The sequence below is a fragment of the Sylvia atricapilla genome, chromosome 1 (assembly GCF_009819655.1).
Source record: "Sylvia atricapilla isolate bSylAtr1 chromosome 1, bSylAtr1.pri, whole genome shotgun sequence".
Taxonomy (NCBI): Eukaryota; Metazoa; Chordata; class Aves; order Passeriformes; family Sylviidae; genus Sylvia; species Sylvia atricapilla.
The window spans coordinates 61,553,425-61,581,149 of record NC_089140.1 but is presented as its reverse complement, the minus strand read 5'-3'; the positions used below and the strand labels follow the sequence as shown (position 1 = coordinate 61,581,149).

Sequence of the window (27,725 nt, the reverse complement as noted above, 5' to 3'; positions counted from 1 at the left end):
CAACCCCAGCTCTCTCAGCCACTACTCATATATGAAACAAACTCCCACATGCACGATCATTCTCTGACATTTCACTGAATAACCTGCAGTATCAGGAAATTTTGCTCAGACACTGCAAGAATTCAAAGAGGAAACTAAAAAGCTCTACGGTCCCAATCAAGGAAAGGATTTAAACAGACACAAGTTCCATATCTTCTGAATTTTGTCTGGATGATCATATGCAACTGGCATTTGGTCATGAACCTTGCTAGACTGAAACCCTATCTATTACTGCTTTCCAAAAATCAGAATCACGAGTCTTTATTTTAAACTAATTTTCCTTAAAGCTATCATATTGCTATACTCTATCTGAGTCTGTGATACAAAGGGAAAAAACACAAACTGTATGATATTATTACTGTTGTTGTGAAGTTGTATAGGCAGGCAACTTACCAGCATAATCCTCTTAGCATAAAGAAGAAATAAGAGAGAGAGTTAGGATTTAGTTTTTCCAGGTGCAACGTACAAATGTCATGGCAAACCAAGCAAAATAAAACATGCATGTTTTTCTCTAAGACTGATTCGAATTAAGGGGGAAGCACAGGATTCAGTTACTGTACAATTAGCATTCGAAAACAAATAGAGTTTTTGAGGAAGTAATAAAGAGAAAATTTCTAAATTATTTCACCACTTATTTGAGAAATAGTTTAACGAAGAAATTTGATAAAATATATACATATTTTTTAAAAGTAATTAAAATCAAAGTGCAGTAAGCTGGAAATTATTTTTCTTAAAACCTGTAAATAATTTAAACTGCCACGTTAAATGAGTTTTCCCTTAAGTACTATGCAATACATGAAAAAAATCTTAAATCAAGAAATAGCTGCAAGCAGCTTGACCACAGTTCTGACTATGGGACTCGGTGACCAAACCCTCCCTTGCAGGAGTTAAGAATTAACCAGTCACCAGCAAGAAAGTCCCTTATTTCTTATTTTGTAACCTGCAAGTGATGTGCCACAGCTTGATCTTTCATTTCCAGTTTACTTAGGATATAACTCAAAAGTTACCTTGTTCTTTACATCTCTGCCTGCATTTTACAAGCTCTGTTCTCAAAATGGGAGGGCTCCAAATAAATAGCACCACCAACTATTACTAAAAATACCCAAAAAATGTATTTGCAAGCATGCTTGAAAAGGGTTATGTGTGCAAGTTGTTAAGTGCACAAGGTTAAAAGAGCAAATGAGGGATTTGAGCAGGCTTTCAGCACTGCTGCTGGGAAACAATGATCATCCGGCTCATCACTTCAGGGAACTGACATTGGGAAGCTGATGGCAATGAACAGGTTATGTGCCTATTTGATGTGGATTAAAACTTCCTCCTCGCAACCAGATATCACCAGACTTATGGGATACTGAAACCTTAAACACAAGTCAGCAGATGATGGGTTTTTGATGCATCTTAAAGATTCCTCTGAATCCAATGTCTTGCCTTCTCAGTATAGATCACCAGCAATGTTCACCCAAATCAGTGGGAGGCTGGAGGGAGATGGGCACAGCTCTACGGTTCTGTCTCCCTTATTTTAGAAACCCTGAGGGAGAGTTTTGATGCCATCCTCCCAGCCAGGCCCTGTCCTAGTGATTCCCTACTTCCACATGCAACAGATGAGGAATCACCAAATATGGGAGAATGAGCAAGAGGAGGTTCAGTTGCTAATCATACATGGTAAAACTCCCCTATCATACAGGGAGTATATTTTGTCTCTCTGGCCCATCACTACTGTTCAGGTATGTGCAAAAAGCTTCAATGGGCACATATTTACAGCTGAAAAAAGCAGGTTTTAAGACAGATTTATGAGGGTGATCTGGGTTGATCAACACTTTGGACTGCAAGTTTTTATTGATACCACTACAGTATTTTTATTTATTCTTAGCTTTTAAAATATACCATGAAGGTACAGTTCATATCCATAGTACATTTTCCACTTGTTTACTACTTGGTAGTTTTATTTTTGACCCAAGGTTTAGGAAGTGGTGTGTATCTTGAAGCACCAAGTCAAAATCAAATAACAGAGTAAGTCCAAGCATTATTTTTTCATAACCATTATTATCCTCAAGCTCATAATTAAATAAGAGTAGTTACTTTACATTAAGGGCGCAGAGAACACTACCTAGTCTATAACAAACAATCACCATTCCTCTTCTTTCACCCCCAGTCTCAGCTGGATCTTTATTAAATGTATTCAGAGGGAGAGAGCTAATATGCCTCACAGTGCATTTCTGAACACACTATTCAGAAAACCATGATCTCTCAAAAAACATTTCTCTCTCTGTCTCTTACACACACTGAGCTATAGCATTTTAATCCCATTCATAGGCTTCTTGGTATGTCACACTCTTTGAGGGCATGCTTTTGTGTATTAAAAGAACTGCAGAAAAAATTACGGAACTAAATTTCTTTAAACATATAAGTTCCCATTACTGCCACTTCCTTAATAAAAAAACCTCAGGAGTTTGAGAGAAACTTCCCTTCTACCACCTGAAGTTTAATTAAATGCTGAAACCCACCACCTCAAAGAGAGAGACACATGCACAAAGACAGCAAAAACCTTCATTCTCCTACTTTGTGCCTGTGAGATGAAAGAGACTTGGAAGAGTCGTGTAAAACTTACTGTGTGAGTTTACAGAAATTTGTCATGATATGTTACTAATTAATCTGTCTTCAGATATTCAATTAAACAAGTGGAATAGAGATTAGCACACTGGTTTTAAACCATGCAAAAGCATACCTTATTCTCACAAACAAAGCACATAGACTTAGCTGTCTGTCTTTGCAAAGCATCCTCTGCTGTTTCTCTGAATGAAATCAGAGACTACAGTATGTACGAAAACTGTTTCACAAATATCTCAGCATACAAAAAATTGGGCTATTTAAGCTGGCCCCATAAGAGAACCAGTGCTGACAACCCAAGTGCTGATCTCTTGTCTCTCTGCCTGGGTTACTCACCCAGCTCCACCAGCAAGGCAGCCCTTCCCAAGTCCTGCCTTCACACCCTGGAGTGCTTGAGCTGGACAACACCTTCCCAGCTGGGGCTTCAAGAAAAATCAGAATGGGGGAAAGGAGACACAGGGCTGAAGCTGTGCCCAGGAAGCTGGAAGGAGAGCAGCCCACCTCACCTCCCAGGGCAGACCACCAGGGAGCAGAGCACCAGCCATGTAAGTCACTCCTACAGCTCCAGGGAGAGACTGCCCAACATCCTCCCAGGCTGCTCTGCAGGGAAACCTAGCTAGATAACTAAGTTCTGCCTTCCCAACTATACAGCTTCTAGCAAGAAAACAGTAGGAACAATGAGTCAGTGCAAAAATCATACAGTGCTCATTCCTCTTTAAAAAACAAACCAAAAACCAACCAACCAAACAAAAAAACTCCCACGCAAACCCAAAACAAAACAAACCCCAACAAAAACCCCAAAGATCACAACAAAAGCCTCAGAAAAAGCTTAAGGGAAACAAAATTGCAGGTGCTCCACAGATAACATAAAAAATTATTCTCACAGCTTACTGAAATCAACTAATACTGATTGACACAGGAACCAGTTTGCAGACTCACTCACCCGGAAAAATCTGTAGTGAGAATACCATAATGAAATATGTATATTCGGCTTATGTGGCACAATGTGAGGTATCCCATAGCTACGACAAAGGAGTACCTAAAAACATAACACACAGAGCACATAGTTACCAACACAAGTACCAACAAGAACTAGAAACACTCAAATTGGGTTGGGCTTGTTTTGATCTTTTTCAAATCAGATGGTTAAAAAGTCTGAAGCTATGCTACAAGACCTGGAAGAAATGCTCAAAGGGGACTAATGGTTTTGTATACCAGCTGAAATCTTACCGAGGTGTCTCCTCATTATGGGGATGGGGGAAAATGGAAGAAGAAATAGGATCAATTCAAGTTGCACAATTCAATTTTCAAAGCCCCCATCTTCCCATATTATTTTGAAATTTCTGTCCAACTTAAGTATTTGAAACCAGATGATACTGTATGTCAGTTATCCACTACATTATTTGTCTGTAAATGTTCTTTATTTAAAACTCTTCCTCAGATCTAGCAAAGACTAAAATATTCCAAGTTTAAGGTATTCTTTTGCTTGTGATTTTATATAAAGGGAGATGATGGCACATAGCCTAATCTTTTCAGTTCTCCACACTGAAGCACACCATCTTCCAGAAAAATCATAGAATCAGATAGATTGGAAAGGACCTATAAGATCACTTCAGTGTCCGACTGAAGAAGCGTTCCGTAGGTAGGATGTGACGAATTCACTCTGTGTTTCAAGATGACTGCACACTTCTGTTGGGCAGGGCAGTAGCATGATTCTACCTTAACACTGAGCAGTCTGAAGGCTGGAAATGTTGCAGCGTTAACATGGGCAGATCCAGCCTTTCATACAAGTAACTTCTCCCTGTATTTACATGAGCAAGAAAGAGGACACCGCGGAGGAAAGAGGCAGATGGATGTTTGGAGACAGACTGACACATGAGGCAAATTACACAGTGTAATGGAGAGCTGGGACACCAGAATGAAAGGCTGGCACCACATGGACAGGCCAGGACCAGGTTTACTGGTGTCCTCCATGGCAGAGGTTATCCATGTAGGGGAAAAGAGGCTGTCTTAGGCTGCAATGCAAGATGTAACCAGCAGTATGTATTCTATTACCAGCTGTTTAAACCAGGTGGGGCAGTGTTCTTTATCTCTTCCATGACTCATCCTCCCTCCAGGGGGAATCTTCTGTTAATGGACCATTAAGGCTCACTGCATGACTGATAAAATTACATCATCCCATTATGAGACACTCTACCCAGTGGGAGGAGCCAAGCATTCCTACCTGGATAAAATCTGAGAGCCAGAACACCAAGGCAGCCTGTTTCCACTGGATTCCCAGAGGAAGACTGGACTCATCTACATCACCACTGGACCTTCAGAGGAAAACTACACCGTTCTCCAGGATCATCTCTGCTCCAACAGAATCACATTTTTCATTCCAGGAGGGCTTACTCCAACTGCTACCAACACCCCAACCAACAGGGTGTCAAGTTGTATTCTGACTCTGTCAGGGTTTTCTTTTTTGTCTGTTTGCTTCTTTTTGTACTCCTACATTTTTATTTTAATTTTCCTGGTAAAGAACTGTTATTCCCATTCCCTTATCTTTGTCTGAGAGCCCCTTAATTTCAAAATTGTAATAGTTCAAAGGGAAAGGGTTTACATTCTCCATTTCAAGGAAGGCTCCTGCCTTTCCTTAGCTGACACCTGTCTTTCCAAACAAGGACAGAGTCAAAGAAGATGACTACAGAAGGAGATGGCACATCCTGCATGCCTGGTAGGGCTGAGCCTCGGGAGGCTGATAAGCACACATTGCCAAGAAGGGCTCCCCTCCTCGGACCTATGAGAGCATCCACCACAGGGGAGAACTAAAGGTGAAATCACACAAGAGGATCAGTCAGCAGACAACCGAAAAAGAGCCAGGCCTTTGTCAAATTACGGCTGGTTTAAAAAGAAATGAGTTTTTCCTCCCTGGGGGCTAATAAACTGCAGTGTGAGTGACAGTGATGGATCACAAGGCAACCTGCAGGTCATGTGGCCCACAGCAAACAGCAGGATGAAAGGCAGACTGAAGGGACATGACAGATTCTTCAGGAGATTCAGAGTAGAATTTATCATATTTTATCTGGGTCAGGCATCCAGTCCTGCCTCAGCAAGGTCCTTGGATTCCCCTCTCAGCAGCAGAGAATGGCAAGCATCCATCCAAAGGCAAGTCACCCAGCTCAGACATGTAAGAGCGAGAGACAGGATGAGGGATCTAAAATAAGCCTCCATGCTGAGGTGTAAAGCACTTATACTGAAACGGAGGCCAAGCAGGGAGAGATAAACTGAACTGCTGCTGCAGCTGGGAGCATTTCTGATGCTGGATTAATTTGTCCATTATAGGCCTTGAAGGCGAGCAGCTTCGCCAGAGAGCAAACCAGCAAGAAATAACCAGGGAAAAGAGTATGAAGGTTAAATTAAGCAGTTTATTTAATTTGTTCTCTTCCACTGTGTTTTTCTAAAGAGCTAAGTCTTGAAGCCCCACTCTGAAGGATCTGTTCCCCAGTATGAACAGGTCCAGACCTTAAAGTGGCATTGTTCAAGCTTACTCTCAGCTGGTTTGAATACATTGTTATTTTGCCCAAATTAAAAATGTGGATGCACTTTGAGTCACACTGCTTTGGGTAATAGAATACAATAGAAAAGTCCTAAGTCAATCCTCCCTCAGAACTCCTGAGGTTTTTCAGCAAGTTGGATTGCCATTTCACATTAACTCAAATCAACACATGACTGTCTTGCAGCAGTGGGCAACATTATATGAACTCAAATGATTTGTGTTTCAGTAGAAAGCTATTTTGCTATTAGCCACTGTGGCTAATTGGCTAAAGAGGAAAAGTGAGGAGGTTTTCCGTTGAAGTTGTGTCCTTTTCCTTATCGCCACCCCAGCTTGTCTAGGAAGGTGTAAATAACTAGTGGATCATTCCTTTGTAGACTTGGTTCATCTGATCTACAGTCACTAACTCCTGCATTTCCCTCAAGTGATGGGCAGGGACAATGACTAGGAAACTATAATACAATTCTTTTAACACCTTTTTATTTTGGTCTCTGGATGGCATTTCTTTAACAAACATTGTCCAATTAACTTTTTTTTTCTTTTTTTTTTTTTTTTTTTTTTCTTTTTTTTTTTCCTTCTGACATTGTTAATTACTTCTAGCCTTCTGGGCTTTGCACTCTTTGCACCTATGTGAGGGGGTGGAAAAAATACCTCCTTAATACCCTGTCTTGCCAGTGTAAAATGCTAGTAACTGCTGTAGACAGGATTATTTTTTACAGTTCACACTTCTAAATAATCTTGTAAAATCATAAGTAGCATTTCCATTTAAATATTAGAGAGGGGTCTCTTCAGGAAAGAAATGAATGCAAGAGGATTATCTGAGCATCAGATTCTCAGACAGCCATGGCCTTGAAGACAAGTGAAGAAAGGAATTCTGTTCCCCAGCCCAGATTTATGTGGATTTTGAGTATTCAGCAGCAGCTACAGAAACAACCAGAGAGTGCAGAGACAGAAAACACCTGTCACACACCCAAATCATATGCTTCTACTTCAAGCAGTAACAGTTCTGGTATTTTCTATTTTTTTCACAAAGCCCAGTACCAAAAGCAAGACCTCATTTTGTGGATCACTAAGCTAAGCTGCCTCAGTGACCTTATTTGAAAGACCTAACTGAGGAATAAGCGGAAAATACCTAAAGGCCAAACAGCAACAGGGAAAACACATTAAAAAGGATTATCAAATGCAATCTGGAAGAATACAAGACCAAGGAGAACATGACTTCATTATGTTTAAAAAAATCAAAGGTTTCTCCATAAATTGTTATGCCTGCTAAAGTCAAATTTTGAGGCCAGTGATTTAATAGGAAAATGCAATTCATCAACCCAAAAAAACCACAAATTGAGATTACAGCTGCTTCTGTAACTCCATGAACAAAGCTCCTGCAAGTAACTGAGAAAAGAAAGAAGCAAAGAGGAGAAGGTGGTTCTGAAAACCCCTCATGATTCTCCCTGAAAGCAGAGAAGTTATCTGAAGGGCAGCTGCATACTTGCAGCCACATCAGCTCACCTGTGGATGTTGGGAACACTCGCCATATTCATAATGCCATAGTTCATCATCACCAGGACAAAAAGATGAATGGAATACCTTGAAGACAACAAAGTGAGTATTTAGATAATTTCTATGTTACCTGGAAGTGCTGGCAGTTCAGAGCCAAGAGAATATTCTTCTATGCAAATGACATCAATGTGATGTCATATCAGGGTACCAGTAAACCTGGATTACAACACCGTATCTTTATAGCCTGACTATCCAACACAGACTGATACTTATTAAAAAGATATTATCCATATGTTTAACTAAAAGAGTAGTCTGGCTCAAAGTGTGCACTCAAGTTGGATACATCTTTTCCAGAAGAGGTATCTTCACAGCAGACTGGTGTGGCCTTAACTTCCAGAACAAACATCACAAATTAAATAAAATACTTCACTTAAAAATACTTCCATGAGTCATTTCACTTTGAGGGTTTGGAATGATTATGTTGGTTAGGATATTTTTTAAGGTAGCATTAAGAGCCTTCAGATTAAAAATACGTAATCCAGAAAAGCTGACATGAAGTTTCAAATTATTTTTTAACACCCAAGCCTTGTCTAAATGATGACTAAATACTCACCACCCAAAGCAGAAGACAGCAAAGTATATTCCAAAGAGGGTGGCAAATGCATGGCGAACAGCAGAGCTGGCATGACTGGGACTCAAGTAAATACGAAACCAAAATGCAGCCAAAAGTGCAAACAGTTGACAGGCTACAAAATTGATCTGTAAAAGACAAGCAAAACAAAAAACTGTTTTGATTCTTGGAGGAGGAGGGGAAAGATTCTCTCTGTTCTCAGAACAATTAAGAGCAGAAGTAGGAAAGTGGGGGGAAATTGTGAGCTATTAATCTTTTGTTTCACAGCATTCTCACTTGTGAATTCATGTGCTAGCTTTTCTCACATAGCCAGTGACAGAAGGGATTAAACAAGCACACAGCCACCCAGAAGCAGACAAGGAAGGTCAGGCTGCAGCTACCCCAGGGTACAGGTGGGGCTCTGGTGGTTCTCACTCTCCTTGGAGGAAGGCTCTGCTCCACTGCCAGCCTGGCCCAGGCACATCATTCCTCTTCTCAGTCCGCTTGGCGAGAGGCAGGGGCCAGGAAGCAGCCTGGGACTCAAATATTTATCAGCCCAATACGTGACTTTCCCCCACCCCAACACAAGGGCAAAATCAACAGTCCTGATGAGACATTGCTCACTAGCAGTGGGAACAGGGCAGCCACCTTAGCTGAGTTCCTCCACTCCACAGCATCTTCCACACAGACTTTCCGACTCCCCTTTTTTTTGTGGTTTGAGTGCAAAGAAAACAACTATGCTCTACCATCAAGCAGACCCTAAAGGAATATGCTTCTCAAGTGTTCTTTGGCTACTGTGTGTGAAAATCAGTCTGGCCTTGCTGCAAGGAGATAGCGATGGCAGTGGGAGCACAAGACATGCAGAGGGCAAACAGTACAGGAATAGAGGCTACTCTCCTCAGACATAAGGACAAGCAAAAGCTTCATTGTCCTCTAGAGCAAAACCAACACCACACTGCCTTCTTCAAGTCACCTTCTCTTTGACAGCCTCAGCAAAAATCCCAGAAGTCAGAGGAAAAACAGATCAAAGTCAGAGTCAAAGCAGAGCTCAGGAGCTGTCTCTTAACAGAGCAAATACACCAGTGGGATACAACATCCCTAAGCCCAGCCTGGACCCTAGACAGCTGGAGGTAAACTCATTTATTCGGTCACAGTGTCGTAGTCCTTTTTTTTTTTTATTCACCCTGAGCTCTTCAGCAGCAAATCATCCCAGACCAAGCAAAACTATACAGGCTGCAACATTTAAGCAATCACTTGGATTAGAGGATTATCTGAAGCTATCAGTCCAGGACAGGATAATACATCTCACTTGGAAATGGTCTGACATGCTGGCTGTCCAGGGGTGGTTGGATTCTGCCAGGATTCTTGTCAAAAACATTTACAGTGTGTTTAACAAGATACTATAGCCCCAAAGTGCTTTTATTCTGGTGGACTACATCCAAAATGGTGTTAGCTGTTCATGCAAATACTTTCATTAAACATTTGTTGGCCTCTTTGGTGCAGTTGCTTTATTTCAGTGATGCAGGCAGTCATGCAGTACAATAATGCAATAATTTAAATACTTAGGCATGCTGAATTTTAGTTTAGGCACAGAGACAATAGCAATTTATTTCTTGCTCATGCAAGCAACCAGCGTTTACAACAAACAGTATCACAGACTAATAACCAATGCAAGTAATTCTCATTTTTAGTGAGAGATCTATAGAGTAAAAGAACAAAATTGCACTGGTCTCACAAAACCCAGATTCCGTAGTAGAAATCCTAAACTTGTCTGTTACCACAGAGTTACATTCAAAATGGTAGCACCTTGTTCCCACGCTTCCACAGCCAGAGGTGCAGCAGGAACTGCTGAAGCCCCTACAGGACTGCTCTGGTTGCATCCTTTCTAAGCAAGTTCCCAAGACTGATGGGTGCCAACTCATCACTGACAATTCCGTGAACTTTAATCCCCCCAGTCCTGCTCCAACTTAGCGTCACACTGGCACATGCTGTGGCATGCAGAGCTTCTCTGATCTGGTGTAAAGGAGGAAAGGGCAAAGACTCACAAAAACTGACGTGGCTGATTGTTGGCAAGACAATGGCCCCCTCTGTGCAGCGCCACTCATGGAAGCTCCAAACCAGTAAAAGCCATCACGACAAGCAGGCATTTGCTTTTTACTTTCGTCCTGCTCTTGTGTGCCCAGTTTGGGATGTTAAGGATGCTGGGATCCCACAGGTTCACACACACAGCAAAAGGAAAGTGCAAGATCCCAGAGCAGACACACTGGTAACAGTATTTAAACAGCTAAGGCAGGGAATGACAGTGGCAGCAGCAGCAAAAAAGCAGCAGTGACTTCATCACAAGCTAACATCCAGCCAAGGACAGCTCAGCAGCCTCACATACATGTGATTTTGCTTGCTCTCACCTTTGAACATGTATTACCTGTGCTACCAACCATGCCATTGTCACACCTTCATTTTGTTGTGCAAATTAACCAGGACAATTAACCAAGACTGCGTCCTTTTTGCAAGGATCGGCGCGAAGCTTTGTACCAGGTCAAAACATCACCTTATGTCTCAATCAGTTTTTGGTTTATAAGGGTTGTTTCTGCAGAGCAGCCAAAAATCACAGACACAGTGCTCTCAGCAAGCAACAATCTGGCAATAGAGTAGATTTGCTCTGTTCTACACACAGGAATAGAGGGACACAACAGCTTTTCATAGAACTACCTTGATTAGTTACTTCTATGTACCATTTTAAACACATGCAGGGTTCACATGCATACACACAAAGGCTGACAGTTCATCTGACAGTGACTTTACTACACTCCATTTCACATTAGTTTTATTCTTCGTTCTGTATACTTAAGACATCCAAGTAAACAGGTCCCTAAGAATTTAAGAGATGTTGTGCTGCATCACAAGAGACCAAAGTCACACTTTCCTTCCTTTTCCTTTCCAAAGAGAAAAGGATTCATACTATTCCCTTTTGGTTATTTCCACTGTTGCTAAAAACACTTTATAAACAGAAAATTCAGGGCTTTTGAACACTGATGAATGGTGTCCAGGCAAAAATAACACAGAAATAAAAATTATATGCAAATAAACTTTTTTCCAGAGTTGCAAGTCATTTGACTTTTGTTCTTAAGTAGTCACATCTATTCGATGTTGCCACCAAAATTTTGCACATCTGGTTTCAACTGTGCTAGCAGAAAGGAAACACCTTTGCCTTTTACAGTCACTTTCTTCCATGCTCTAGAGAGCAAGATGTAATAAAATTAGCAATCGGCGCACATGATATGCTGCCAAAAGAAGACAGTATCCTCCTTTCATTTTCCATGATTAAACACTAGAAGACAGAAAGGCAGTCTCATCACAGCATTCTGCAAGGACATCTGGAAGATTTGTATCTGAGTCACAGCCAGCTGGAGACAGCCTTGCAATACAGAAACAAGATATCCACACTTTTGGAGAGAGAGAAAATCTGGAACAGCTCCAGCGCAACCGAGTTGATCGTTATTGTTGTCTGGTTAATGAATCCTTTAATTCTTTATTAGTCTCAACTTTAAAATACTGGATGGATCCAGAGCAGGCATGAACAACAAAGGAAAAAAATGAACTGTAGTTCCTCCCTTAATTATTTCAAATTCTGTAGTAGCAATAACTCAGCAGTGATGTTTAGATTGCAAATCTGAGTTGTACATAAAGTTAGCAATCAGGTCAAACCAGCCCACCAAGCACCCATGATGTTGATGCAAGAACAGCCAAACACAGTGGTTTCAAGATCCCCCAGTCGGATTATGCTATAATCCAAACCCTCAAAGTACATAAAAGGTCAGTTCCATCTGTCTTGAGCCTTTGCATCTTCTCCCATTTTTAACAGGGTGAAACCTGGCAAACATTGGACTGGTACCGTATGAAGGGGAAACACTAATGCCTAGGGATTTGGAACCACCATTTCAGTCATCTCCATCAACAGGGCCTTTTACACAGGAAAGTCATCTCTTCAACTCTTCATCTCTTCAACTTCCTAACCACTCTCAGAGGAAATCCATAAAATTTTTTGCTCAGTATTTTATTAGATCTAATTAACCATCTGCAAGTGGGTACTTCTAAGGGCAACTGCCAGTTGGCAAATCACAAAATAAAGGTATCCCAAATACCTGGAGTTAAATAGGAGCATCTAAAAATCTCACTCTTTGGAGGACATGAGCCCTATGTCAATAACACTGACAGGAACAATTAGGAACAATTAGGAACAATTATCACTTTTTGTTCGGGGAGCAAACTGGCTCCATGGTGAAGGCTGGGGAGGAAAAAAAACAAAAAAAACCCAAAAAAACCTTAAACAAAAGTAGTAACTAGTCAAATCCCTGTAACAGGAAAGCCATGGAGGCATAGAGGATTTCCAAAGACAGAGGTAAATACGTTGCTTGGTGCACTGAAAAAAATCCCACAAAAATCTCAAAAGGAGAAAAGAGAAAGTGCTTTTCCTAGCTAGAAATTCTTGAGACAGAAAACAGAAAATGTGAGAGGAAACAAAACCTGACTATACATTTTTAAAACAAATCACTACAAAGAGCCTTGGTCACTATTTCTTTGTAGTTGAAGATAGGCTACCTATAACCCACTTCAGGAAGTTTCATTTCTGCTCACCCCATAAACCTTGCATCTGCAAATCTCCCTGTTTAAAAAAGTGGCAATATACATGTGAGAGTTACTAGATCACACTCGAGGAAGAGATAGTTAAGTACAAACACATAGCCTCTTATTTCAGTGCTTTTAACCTTTTCCTTATAGTTAACTATCAGAAGGAAATATCCTGCATTCTGTTTTGACCACAAAAGACTTTGTTTTTCCTCTACTACATTTTTCCTCCCTTAGGCTTGCAGAAAATCTGATCTCACTTTCCAGAAATCTAGGAGGATATAACAAATTGACCATGCAGTCCTCTCCAAATTCCAAGTGGCAGTTAAGTCCATTACCCAAACCAGACTGTCCTCTGTAAGTGAAATTCCTATTAATGCTGTAACTCTGACAATCACTACAAGAAGTCACACTGCTAACTTGCCCCTTGTTGGATGACAAGGTGCTGGTGTGCTCTCAAGAGCACACAGTCTTTGGACAAAAATCAGGCATATTGCACATTCACACACATTCACAGACAGAAGTACAAGTGTGTTTGGGCACAGTCAGGAGGTCAGAATATTCCCAGGAGCATCCAGGCCCATGTCCACTTCAATACCTAGCAGATGAGGCAGTCAGGTTATAGATACGGCAGAAGATACCTCTACTATTATTCCAGGCCTTGGACTTTCCAGCCAAATGAGAGAATAAATGTTTAAATCTGCATTTCATTTGCTGAACACAAGAACAGAGGCTTCTCATGGTGGCTCAGCAGGAAGATGAAGTTATAGCTCATGGCCAAGATACTCTCTATTTGTTGCCCTGTCCCAGTGAGCTTCTGAGAACTACTTTAGGAGACTGCAACAAGGTTTTTATCTGGTAAATTAGACTTTCTCCTCTATTCACAGACTTACCAGAGATTACCAAAGAGCTGTCTTCAGTATTCAGAAAACCATAAAGAACCTTGCTAACAGAAACTACTGGCAGCAATAGCAACTCCTCAATTCAAACCACTGTCTGTGGAGTACAACAGTGCTTGAGTAGTATTTTGGGACAGGGATGCCATAATAAAGCATTCCACTCTGCCAGACATCAGCCCCATCTTCCAGGGCGATGCCTTTCTTGCAAAGAATAAAGCAAGAACTATAGAAATGCAGTAATTTGTTTCCCAAGTTTAAAAGATTATTTTGCACATATAACCAAAGACACCTGGCAAACAGCATGTTTAAGTTCACTTTGCTGGAGACATTTCTACTTTGATGTTGAAAAACAGACCCGCTGTTATTACAGCATTTCATAACATCAAAAGTGCGATATTTAGAAGGGGCGTGTTAAGAATGAGAGATGGAAAAGCCTTTAATCAGATCTCAAGGATATCTGATACTTGCTGAAATTTCTCAAAATATTTTGATCTTCCAGACTATTTTTATGCACTATAAGGACAAATATTCTCTGCAGAGATCACTTAACTCTACACAGGGAGGGGACAAGCACCTCCAAAAAGGAGGGCAATATCATAGAGACCATGTCAAGTTTCCCACTGCTAGAATTCTGACTTAAGACTTCCATGAAGGAAAAGGATTTATGTTACATCATCCATGCAGTTCCCCTTACTGCCCACAGTGGTATCACCTTGCACAGAACTCAGTGCACTGAGAGCCAGCACAAACATTTGTAAAGGAAGCAGAACTGACTGTCACTTGCAGGATCCTGTATTTTCTGTTCATGGCCAGGCACTACAGACTGCAATCAGCACTGATCAGAGGGGAGACAAATTAATTTACATTGGGGAAATACTGATGCCACTGATGCTGACATGTCACATCTCCAGAACTATACAGAAACAACTTATTTCTCTGGCTTTGTGTTGTAGGAGTCCTATGGAAGATTTGGATGGGACAGAAGCAAAGGCTTGAAAACAGAATTTCTCTCATGGGAGAGACAGAGAGAGAAAAGTGTATATGCATGACTAATTTAAGATTATTGTCCTCTTCAGAAGCAGCAGTAAGTTGTCACAGCCTTGGCGTTTTTTGTGCAGTTGCACGCAGAAAATGGAGTTGGCGAAGTAGAATATACAAAACTGACAGTATTTTGGCTTGTTGTGCTGTTGTCCTGGGTAAATTCTGTTTCCCTACTTACAGGGTCAAATATCCTTCCATGATTTAGACTGTAAACTTGAAACAGATGTTCTTTCTGGATTACCTCTATGAAACCACTAGCAGAATAATCACTAGCAGGACACAAAATATAGTTATATATTAAACCCTGAGTCATCAAAATTTTTAAAAGAAAAACATTTAAGTCAAAAGTAAGCTTGAGAAGTCAAATCTACATCATAATGTTAAGTCACACTCCCAGACACTTACCTTTGATAAATTTAATGTGTGCACCCGATCCAAAACCAGCTTTAGCTCACTGTAAACAGCTCTCACGTCGAACTGTAATGACTCTGTATGTTGAACAGATGTTTAAGCAATGATCATTTATGTGCAGCATTGTTCTGCCACTACCTGTACCTCATTAATTACTGCTCTCTCAGCGAGTGATGCCAAATGACAAAATTCCCTTGTCTCTAAGATAGTCAGCACTAATTCCTACCTGTAATAGGAACAGCAGCAAAACCAAACAATCTGGAGCCTTTAGTCATTCTGATGGATCTTTTAAACCAGAATGCCTTTACGTTATTAGAAGATCTGTCTTGTTTCTTCAGACTGCTCAGCAGTGAGGCAGCACACTAATTATAGTACCTTTAACTCCAAAAAGTACTTTAAAAGCATAATTTGACATACCTCTGCACAGGTGGAGTATTGTACAGCAAGTATTATGTGTCAGACATGTCTAAAAGCAGAATTACAGCCTGCAGGTCAGAGTATAGAGGGTATTTTAATGAGAAAAAGGAAAAGAGGAGTGAAGTGTTGTTATCCAAAGAAGAAGTTTGACACACGAAGAAAAAAATCCCAACAAAATTAACGAGAAGAAAAAAAAAAAAAACCACCAGAACTACTAACTTTGCTTGCTCACAAAAGAGTCACTTGGATCAAGTACTTCTGGTAGGAAAGATGGCATCTTGTACCATCTACCCTCGTTGGTTATGCACACAGTCATACTGATGAAGAGGGAACAGACTGACCTTATCACTACATTACTCCATCACTCCAGCTCTTCTGTCAGGTGTGCTCAGAAGGCCCCATTTAAGCATAGGCAAAGTTAGGAGAGAGATGCCTAAGCGAAAATTAACAGAAACAAGGAAGACAGCAACTCCAGGAGGGTAAAACACAACAAAGCAGACACCTGAGTCCCTGCAAAGCCTTCTCTGAAAGTCCCTAGAACTCTAGGAGGTTCTCAGGGTGGGAACACCACAGCACTGCTTCCTCCATCTCTTTCTAAGCCACCTGCAGGGCTCAGGCACCTATCTGGAGCTTGGATCCTTGGTTTACACAATCATTAAATACACAGCTTCTCCACCTTTTTGTCACAAAGGAATCTTGGATAACAGAATTAGACCCCAGCTAGTCTTTTCAGATGTGATGAGTGGCCCAAATCCCAAACAGTTATTTCCACACCACCTCCCAAGAGCACAGCTGAGTTCCCACTCCACAACACTGTGTCCCTTCATCTGCCACAGACAACAGATGGACACCACAGCACCAAAAAGGAAGCAGGACCAAGACACGTCTCATTAGACATGATGCAGCTCGAGTTCACCAGCCTCAAGCACTAACTGATCCTGAGATTACAGTCAAATTTCTACATCTGCATTCTTCAGTAAATAACTTCAAAGTAGCATCACTAAGAATAGCATCAATACAAACCTGATTTTTCTCCCCCTACATTTAAAGGTTTAGTTTTTAAAAACTTAGAACACAACACAGCAAGTTAAGCACGTTTTCACTTTGTCTGTGTAACTGATAAGTACACAGTTGATTTATTCAAAACATAAAGAAGGAATACAGACAATGTTTGTCTACTCAACCACCCTGCTAGCAGGTCTTTCTCTGACTTCAATGTAAATTATCTTCCCCAAATACCAGTGGGAGTTGCCTGAATGCAGGAATGGCAGGATCCTTATAACAGCATTTGTAAAGTCCCAATTCAGAAACACGCTTAACTTTCAGGCCAGATGAAAGCCTTGGGCCTGCACATATTCATCAATTTAAAAATAAAACAATAGGCTTAAAGTGCAATCCGTCACTAGAATGGGAACTGGCACATCTAAAATAACTTGCCCCATTCTTGCTGCTGCAATGTCTGTGCAATTCTATTTTCAGTTCCTTCTCTATAGAAAAATGTCAGTGGTCTTTAAAAATACAAACCAATACAAACAGAGCAGTTTTGTTCTCATTATCCCAGTGATATCCAGTAAGTGCACACAACAGAAAGAAACAAATATCAGTAAGGGGAAAAAAGTGCCAACTTGACAGGTTATTCTAAGCCAAAAGAAAGTTGTTTTTTTCCCCACTGTAGAAACTGTCAGCACTGTGCTAAATTTAAGCACATTATCCTTGGAATTAGTGGCTTGATCAAAGACTAAACTTTTCAGACATCGCAATGGTATTATGTAACACTTTATTAGGCCCTTAAACAGAGAAAATCTGGAACATCCTGTATTTAAATGCTCAGTCATGTTCATACTAACTTAAAACAAGGGCACTGTGAAAATTAGCGTATTGGGACGTGCTCAAAAAGTTTATGCATGGACTTTGCTAGAGAAAAGGATAGATTTTATCTGTCCTAACATTCACCATGATGTCAGTGCCAGTCTGTCTAAATTTCTTTTCATTTCAATGGGGAAAAAAGGCAATTCTAGGCTGCAATTCATCAAATCCTGAAGCGTAACCCTAAAACAGGACTTCTACTATAAAAGTATTCTAGACAAGTAAGTTTAGATGCAGAAATGTACAGAGCAGACTTACAAACAGTATTTATAATACACGCACTAACTTTACCAGAAGCAAAAAGAAATCCCTGGATTGTGAAACTGGACTACATTTAGTTGTAAGAAATGAAGTTTTCAAAAATGGCCCGTAGATTCTCATGCTTCAATTTCTGGTTTAGCGCTTAAAGACACCATAAAACGGTATTGTGTTCCAGAAGCTGGTGTTCTATACTAATTTCAAGAGCCTGAAAGAGAACTGGGATAAAACAAAGCAAAACAAAACACAAACCTAAAACTAAACAAACAAAACAAAACAAAAAGATGCCAGTCAGGAGAAAAGCAAACTAGCATATCTACTGCTAGGTATGTGTGGTAGAGTTTTAGGGTAACAATGCTCCCACACAATGGGTGTAGTCAAACACCCACGGTTTCCTGCTTCCTCAAGCAGGTGCTACAAACCTCACTTCCTCCTGTCCTCTTCCTTGCCAAAGCAGGTTTTCTGCCTCAGTAATACACAGGAACAGCACTTGCAGATGGAGTGAAGAACGAAACAAATGCTTTCAGACAAGCATGAAAACATAATACTGGGGTACATCAGCATGGAAGGTTGAAGATCTACATTGCTGTCTTCTGCTCCAACCTAGCAAAATAAAGGGAGATCATACCCTCTCCAGTAATGCAGTCAACAGAATTTAGTGAAAGAGGTGTTCCTCAAATTTTTTTTGAGAGAGGAAGTTTGAGAAAGTATTCCCAAACACCTTTCACAGGCAGAAGAGGACACACAAAACTTTTGGGAAGCCAGCAGTAAGGGCCAGGGAAAATATGCAACAAATCTACAGAATTTCTTTTTTTTTTTTTCTTTCGAATTAATTTTCAGTCAGCTCAACCAGATGCACAATAAAGAGGTTTTTCACACAGAGAAATAAAGAAGCACAGCACAAGGGTAGGAAATGTATGCACAGTAACGTTTTTTGGCACTAAACCTTAGTCGGAACCATTTTATTGGGAAAATCAGTTTATATTTAGACAATTATATTTGCAAACATAAGAGGTTGTAAAACTCCCTCTTTTTGCCTCCAAAAACAATGAAAACTCTTTATTTTCCAGCAGCTTGCCGACTCACACATTTTCCCCAAGGCACTTGATTCTGCTGGCCAGCAGATTTTCTAGATAGCTATTTTCTTCATTTTTAGATTTTTAGCCTACTTCCAAAGAGCTGTGTCTGTGCTGCTTGGTGGTTTTTTGTTGGGTTTTTTTTTGGTTTTTTGGTTTTTTGGTTTTTTGGGTTTTTTTCCTTTTTTTTTTTTTTTTCTTCTTTTCAATTCAAGCACAATTATCTTCATTTAATTCCTTTGCTATTACGGTGACCATGTAGAATCAGCAAACCTCTGTCAACTGCCAGCTCCAAAAACTCACTTTCACAACCACAAAATACTGGTCCTTCCTATTGCTCTAGTTAAAAAGTAAAAGTATTATTCTGTGCCTTTCAATATATGACATGCTTATCTAACCCTAATTTATGTGGGCTGCAGACTTATTTTTAATCTCTTCAGAACCGTGGCAGGAAGAGAAGACAGCAACAAAACGTGTACAGTGACAATATCCTGTTGTGGCTTTTTTTTCTCCTTCCTTATTTCTGCTCAGAGTCTGCAGCATACTTGCTTCATGATCATTTCTTTTGGATCGTGAACCATGCAGAAAGAGAAGAACATAACCCCAGCTGTTCAGTTATGCCTGTTACAAGCACCTTACATCTACAGCAAATATCTGTGAAAGCTGAACTTTGGAGCATGTCTAATTTTAGGCACTCTGCTTCAGACTATTGCAAACAAGTAACTTGGAGATGACAAGTGCTCAGGACTTGGCACAAGTCAAACGTCTCAACCACCACTAAACTAACATATTTGGAAATCATCATGACTTTGAAAAAAGTCATGCTCTGAAGGAATTTGAGGGGTTGCCCCCTCAAATTAACCAAACAAATAACAAAACCCAAAAAAGCCCACATTTCCTAGTTTTCAAACTTAGCAACCAAATCAAAACAAAAACTAACAGGAAAACACACAGCATGAACAAGCATCAGTTGATGAAATGCAAGCAAACAAAATGAAGATACGCAAGAAAACAAAAAATAAGAGATATTTGGCTTTTGCTATAAATTAATTTTATTTGCACTATAGTGTATTTGAGGAAAGAAGATTTCATTTCCTCGCCTCATTAAAGCCTTCTTTACATATCCCCCCACTGGAGCTCTATAGTTCTATTTGCAGGCAGTACGGCAGAACTTTGGTCTATAACACTGATATTTTTCCAAAGATAACTGCGATATGAGGAGGAAAAAACTCACTCACGTTTGCTTAATCATGGTATTTTTGAATTCTTGCCATGCCTATGAGTCAGCAATAGCAGAAACATAACTTGCTGTTCTTAGGCAACAGGAATAAGTCTCGCTTTTTCCTCTTCAAAAGTTAGGGGAAAAAGAGAAGAGCGTTCCTACGTTTTAAAATTATTACAGTGATGCTCCTACTGTGCAGTGACAGGCAATTTATTATCCAAGAAACAAAGTACAACAACAAAATTCCAAAAACTCCAAGTGAATTCTTCTCAAAATACCCTAAGAATTTGAACATAGCCAGGGAAAAGAAATTCAACAATCCTTTAAGTTGCATAAACAATTATAATTTCCCATTCAAGCAAGAGCTTTACACATAAAGCCTAAAAAACCACGCTTTGAAAGAACTAGGACATTGCAGGATCTGCCCAGCTGGCTTACAAAATATATTTCCTCCTCTCTATCCAAGGTTTTATACCACTAACATGTGGGTATCTCAGAGGCACCTTGAGAAAGCATTCCAGGTTTGATTTTTAGTAAACTTCACTATCTCAGAACGCACTTGGTGTTTTTCCCACTGTTACTGTAGCACTACAGTGCAAATTCAGATTTGGGGAGCGTTTCATTTTCAGGGAGGCACCCAAGCATGGAGTCTGTATGGCACAAGGAAGAAAAGACTGGGGAGCTGGAGGTGACCAGTGACCTGGGTCCACAAAGACCACCTGAAGCTTTTCCAGGACACAAGCCACTGCTTCCACCTGTCAGCAAATAAGTGAGACTGCCATCTTGCAGACAGAAATTCTCCAAGCATTTGCAAAAACAGGATCCTAGACACAGAAAACAGGCACACCTGCCATTTAGAGTCTTCTAAAACTGGACAGGTACATCATCCTTATTAGTGACTACTCTCAAAAACTGAAGTGCCACAGGAAAAGGAAAGAGAGAAAGCAGATAGAGAATCTATTTTCTCCTGATAATCATTTAAACCCTAACTCAACTCTATCTAGGCAAAAAAAAAAACAAAAACAAAAAAACAAAAACAGGAAGTCTAATTGAAACACCTAGGCAACTGAGATAATGGTGCACATAAAAATGTATGACTGATAGACAGATAACAGACTACAGATCAGGATGTCAGAACCCTATCAAAGGATGAAGGCAGAGTTCACCAGATACCTGCTGGCACAGTCTATTCAAACAATATATGCAGATCACAAAACTATCAAATACAGCATAAAAGATATGCAGCATGAAATGAACAGAGGGGAAGTGCTCAGCATACGGACAAAAATCCCCCAGCAGTTAAAAATCAGAACAGAAAAGTAAGAGGATAACCCAACAGGGGAATACATTGCAAATCATATAAGGAGTTAGTTACTTTTTATATAAACTAATAAACAGCTGGGGCTGCCTGGAAGTGGGATGTCGGAGAAGTGACCTCTCCTGGGTGTTGACTGATCTTCCCTGCAGAGACCTGGTGCTTCCTGATATATTATCACCACGTGAAGAAACCCAGGTAATAAACCCAGCATGGAGTCAAGGTCTGGGAGGGGATGATGACTCTAGCAGATCCAGTCACCCACAATGGAAGCAGCCATGCTTTGGACTGTCAGCAGTGATTTGGGATCTAAAGGCATCAGGAACCCCAGGGGCAGGGTTGACAGAAACCAGTGCCTGCAGAGGGAACAAGCCCTGAGAGGAGCCAGAAAAAGAACAGGTGCTTCCAAAAGCTTTTTCTGTTAAGCTACGTTTAGCCTAGAAACTCAGGTCTTTCATATAAACATCCACTCTGGCTCTGGCCAAGTTCTTGGCCTTAGCAGCCTCCTGTTGAAAGGGTTTCACAACCAGGTCTGGACTAGATGAAAACACCTTAATTTTAACCACTGTTGAATCTGCAGCCTATCACATGTTCCTCTGAACATGAAGAAACACTGGGAGAAAGAAGGGAATAAATCCTTTCTTCACTTGACCAGAAATGCTGTGAACTCCCCATCCCTGGAGGTGTCTAAGGCCACCTGGGGCTTTGAGGTACACGGCCCAAGGGAAGGTTCCCTGGCATAAAGGTTGAAGCTAAACAATCTTTCAACACATTCTATCACTCTAAGGCCTCCATTGATTTCTGTCATGCTGCTCACATACACTTTCACCGTGATCCCTCTTAAAAGCCACATTTCCAAAGCAAACCTCTCAGTTCCTTCCCTTTGCTTTAGCAGGTTTAAGAAAATAAGCTTACCTTGTATTTTTTTCTCTTTCATCTAGTTCAAATTTTCATTCTGGTTCATGGCAAAGAACAGCTACAGTCATCTTTTCGTTGACAAAACCAACCACAATGGAACAGAAATATAGTTATGTCACTCTGCCCTGACCATTCTTTGTTGTAATCCTCACTTTATTTACTGGTTATCACCAGCAGAACACCTCTGAAACTTTATTTTTTCAAACTGCTGAGTCCATTTTCCTCTCTGTGATATTAGGTTTGCAAATTGGGAAATAACACCCTATCAAAGAAGTGGCAATAAAGGTAACACCAAATTAAAATTATATTCTCTGAACAAAAAACAACAAACAAGTGTTTTCTCTCTTAGGAGTCTATCATATTTCACAGTGTCTCACAGCAACAGGCCTACACTTCCAGCATACTTGTACAAAGTAGGGAAAATCCACCCATACTCTGAGTGCAGTGTTATTGTTGCTGTGGCAACTACAGACCACAATTTTTTGCCTCTAGAGAATTTGCATGAACACAAACACACACACCAAGACATGGACAGCTGTGGGTCCTGACAGTGCCTTACAACTCACTGTGGATGCCTAATGCTTCCATCAAAAAACTGAATTTAATTTTAAAAAAATGAACTTTAACTTCTCAGTCACTGTCTCCATTTGGCCATATTCTGTTTTCACCTTCAATACAGCACAGTTGGCAAAATATCCTGAGAAACCCTGACACATAAGAAGTGTAAATGTCAGACTACTTAAACTCCACTTGTGAGTGAACAGAGTAATTATAAAGCTCTCTCTAAAACAGATAAATTATTGATCTATCAGGTGGAATTTGCTGGTATACATACTTATAGCAAACCATAGGAGTCAGGGATTTGAACCTGCCCTCCGTGTGTGTGCACATGACATAAACAGTCAATACTCTACTCCCTTTAACACTACCTCACAGTGGTAAAAGGAAAAAAGACCCCTACTTTCACCAGTTTATAATGTCCTCTAAGACAGATGGAAGCTAAAATTAAAACTTTTCTACTCAGTGGTCCTTTAAAAAGAAAAAGTTTTACTTAAAACCAGTAATATGAGAATGAAAACAAGCACAGGAGTTATTCAAGAAATGTTGAAAGCAGGGGGTCCTCAACTGTTCTGGGTTTTGCCTTGTCATTTTGCCTTCCCCATTCCTGCCCTATCTGCATATCAGGGCCAAATTGCACTTGAACAAGAAACCACAAATGAAGAAATTGCTCGAGTCCAGTTAGAGCTTTGTCACAAGACCAGGGCCTATGGGAGGAGAAAACACTCACCCAGTTCATGACACTCAGCATTTGAAGTCTGTTTCTTGGCCTGAAATTTTTGTTTAGTTTTTCTAGTATTCTGCATGCAATCCAAAGAAATTATTTGAAGGAGTATTTTCTTGCCTCCCTTTTCGATCCCAGACGTCCCCAGCCTGACTCACCGAACTTGAAAGCCACAGAACATAATCTCTCACTGATCAAAAATTCTGAATTTGCCATTCCACAGGCTGCCAGGTCTTTGCCTGGGACTTAGCTGCCTGATACACACACTCAGGTCTATTTGCTTTTTGCTTCAGTCTAGGCAGGTAGGCAGATCACATGCTTTGAGACAGCTTCCCACCCATGACACTGCAGGGTGGGACATGAGGGGACAGGCAAAACTCCCATTATCCAGCCAGTCTGTCACCAGGTAAATGTTGAGGGTGCTCAAATCTCACAAGGACAAAGCAACCAGAAAGAGGGAAATGAAGAATTGTTCTGATATTTAGTATTTGTTTTGCCTCAGACCAGAAAGCACGGCAGCACTCATGCTACAGACGGATTGATTAACTTTCTTAAAAAGTTTTCAGATCAATGAGTACCATTTCCTGCTGAAGAAAAAAATAAAAATAATTCCTGGCTGGAAAAGCTGTCTATTTAATATTTTGGATTTTGGTTTTAAAAATTGCCTTCTATTTGGGTATTTTACTAACACTTAGAGGAATGATTGAGAACAAATTCTTTGGAAATTTGTAAATGTTTCAACATATTTTATTCAAAAATATGTTTTAAAGGGTTTTTTTTTCTCACATTATTAAGGAAAGATAAAAAAAAAAAAATTCTTTTAAAGTCTGGAATTTTCTTATCATGAGGAAGGCCTGAAACACAACAGAAAAAATATTCTCACTCAACTCCATTAAGGATACAACATACCATAAATAGATCCCACCCAAAAAACTTCAAAAAAACCCATTTATATCAGAATGTGTGCTTTTGTTTTTGCGTCTATGCTCACCTGTGATTTTGCAAAAGCTGTTCAAAAATGCTTTAGGCGGGGGATAGAAAAGGACTGGTGAAAATGAATATTTCCAATCAAGGTCATAAGGAGGGCGACTGATGCAATCCTGCCCTGGGAAAGGACCACCCAAAGGGTTTCCCTTGGCAGTTTGTGTCCATGGCTGTTCTCTCTGCTGGCACAGGCTGCCTGGCTGAGCCCCGTGCAGAGCGGGCTGGATTCCACCTATTCAGAAGTGACCAAACAAGCCTGACCAGTGCTGCACTCCCAAGGAACCTCCAGAGGAAGGTCAGAGAATTCCACTATGTCCATCTTAGCAAGGGCTGAGGTGGAGCAAAAATGGGTCTGAAGAGCAAAGCGGCTGAGGGCGCCTCATTCCTGTGCCTTGTTGTCTGGAGGGTCTCAGTTCACAGGGGCTGAAGCCAAGCTCTGCTGTGTGCCCCCCAGCACTGCAGGTCCCTGGGGAGCACCCTTTGGCTTCACATTCTCAGAACGGAACCCTGTGTAGGTGCTCCAGGGCCACTTTGTGTCCAAAGTGTGCCAAATGGGGACAGTCAAGGGATTCCTTCCCAAAGCACTCTCCTGGCCCAAACTACACATTAACATAAACACTCTCACCACTATTAGGAAACTAACTGTAGAAATTTTTGCATCAGGTTGTACTTTTAAGAGCAGGCCTGAGTTTCTGGAAGATCTCCTTAATGATCCTCATTAGACTATCCAGGAGCATCCAGGAGATGAGGTTTGGTACCCTCAAGGTTATCTGTAACTAATAGGTCACACTGAGAGGGATTCTTTTCACTCCAAAGTGAAATGTGGCCCTCCGACAAGTTTTAAAACTCATGTTACTGGTTACTTGACTTCGGACAAGTACAAAAGGTTGGATTCCTGCAGTGATGCCAGCCCCAGTGCTGCAGCCTCCCGTGCCCAGGGACTAGCAGCACCACTTTGCAGTTTGGCAAGCCTGCCTCCAGCGCTGCCCATCCTTGTGAACTGTAACGGGAGCCAAGGAGCAGCCAGAGTAATAAACACCGTGCCAGGCTGGCAACTGCACAGCAAATCCCTGAGCATCAGGGGCTCCCCCGAAAACACAGAGCCAGCTCTGTGCTCAGTGCCTAGACCCCTAGGCTGGAGCCCAAGAGTCTTCATCACTGCTTTAGATTTTCTCAAAATAGCTGCAGAGCACCACTAAATCAGTGCTGGCGGGATTAATGTGCAGAGAAGGTTTCGGGGAACTTGACGCAGCCCTTCAACGTTTATTTTTCCAGATCTTGTTTAACACAGATGAGAAGGAAAGTGCTTAAACGGGGGGGGGGGGGGGAATTGTAAGCAGCTGATTCCAGTTGCACTTTTGTCCCTTGCCAAATTAAAAACTTAATAGGACAGGCTTTGTTTTCAAGGCATGAGGGATGTGGAAATATTTACACTCGAAGTATCAAGACATCAGCCATAAGGTACAAGACTACAGTGCCAAACACAGTGAGAACACGTTGGAAAAGGCAGCACACATTTCCAAAGCAGAGGATAACGTGTATTTATTGCAATTGTTAGTGACAGCTGACCTGAACAGATAAAAATACTTTGGAGACAGCCTAAATCTTTGGAAGAAACCTCTGTCTCAGGACTGTCCCAGGAGGATACAGAATCCTAGACCTTGCACAAGTGACTGAAACAAGTTAAAGACTGGATTTCCTGCAAATGCACTATGGGCTGCCCTGTTCACAAGCACCTGTGTAACTGGGGGACCCAAACGAGGGTCAGCAAGATTCTTCCTCTGTTCTTTACATCATGCCTTGTCCTTCGTGGCATTGTAATAAAAAGCTAATGGTTTCCTTTAAGGAAAACAGTTTTACAAAATCTAGGTACTCAAAAGTCAGAAAATGTCAAAATTTAAGTTGGTTTTGGCCTTGCAAGTAATATTTCTCTATAAATGAGCTTAATTCAAATTTCTTTTTTTCTTATTGCTTCTCATATAACTATAATTTATATGGTTTTGTTTTGGGTTATTTTTTTTGCAGTTGAGTGTGTTAGGCAGGGAGGCATTTAATGTAACAAATACTGCTGCAATTCAAAACAGAGATGTAGAATTTTCAATTGTAAAATGATCGCATTAGGAAATTGAAATGTAGCATAGTTCATACCATCCATGGCAGTTGTTGCCAGTGTTTCAGAGCAGCTTTTTTCAGTTAAAAACCTGATACTAACTCCACTTGAATCTTTAATGAACTTCCATCTTCAGTTATCTCACTTCGGTCTGTAACAAATTACCTTTCTTTCCTCAGCATTCAATTTTCTAATGTCTCTACTGACAACCATTAAATGATCCTCAAAATTCACAGACTCAAGTCTGTTAAGTTTCTAAAAAGCTAGGTTTTTATTTGACTTTACACTGCCCAAAAAGTGGATAAGAAAAGTCATGCAAAGAGGCTTGGGACTAATAGATCTTCTGACTAGTTAAATCAGAAAGCAGAGAAGTAAAACTGAAGTCAGACAGAAAAAAAAAAAATGAAAGAAAAATGTTAAGAAAAAAGAAGTTAACAAAACCATCCCTGATTTTGGCATAAGAATACAAGATGTTCATTGGAAAAGTTTAAAAAAATACATACACTTTTTTCTTCTTTCTCCTTTTAAACCAGTTCACCAACACACTTTGTGCAGAGAGTTATTCAAACTTAAGGAATGGTAGAAAGACATTTTTAATACTCCAGCTATCCCAAGATTCAGAGGCATGTCCCAGATTCTCTCCCCAGCTAGTTTTTTTATTTAAACTGCTGCCAAAATATAAATATGCAGATGAGCTACAACGAAAGAATTAAAATGAAAAATTTTTCATTCCAACCAGCAGACAAAGCGAAAATTAAGTTCAAGTGAACTTCTCTTTTCCTCTTTAGGGAAACATGGCTGGCCTCATCAATTAAAACACCAAAATTGAAAGCCTTCTGACATAAAGATGAGAAGATGCTCATATGGTTTTTTGAGGGAATTTCCTCTGAACTTATTTCCCTCAAAGTTAACAACCTTGGTGTTGTCTGACAATAGGTCAGAGTAACAAGGTCTGTCAAAACGTAAGGTTTGTTGTAGAGCAGTTGACCATTAGCACCAGGGTTGCTACTTC

The 27,725-nt window shown here is 40.5% G+C and overlaps 1 protein-coding gene across 2 annotated transcripts in view; it reads right to left on the bottom strand.

The window, feature by feature from the left end:
• MBOAT1 (membrane bound O-acyltransferase domain containing 1) overlaps positions 1-27,725 on the bottom strand; it is a 56,903-nt gene that overhangs the window by 25,555 nt on the left and 3,623 nt on the right. For both annotated transcript variants that reach the window (XM_066323960.1, XM_066323969.1), the window contains exons 2-4: positions 8,292-8,437; positions 7,688-7,765; positions 3,590-3,685 (exon numbers count right to left, since the gene is read on the bottom strand). In XM_066323960.1, the coding sequence (XP_066180057.1) occupies positions 3,590-3,685; positions 7,688-7,765; positions 8,292-8,437 (320 nt within the window). The remainder of the gene's footprint in view (positions 1-3,589; positions 3,686-7,687; positions 7,766-8,291; positions 8,438-27,725) is intronic.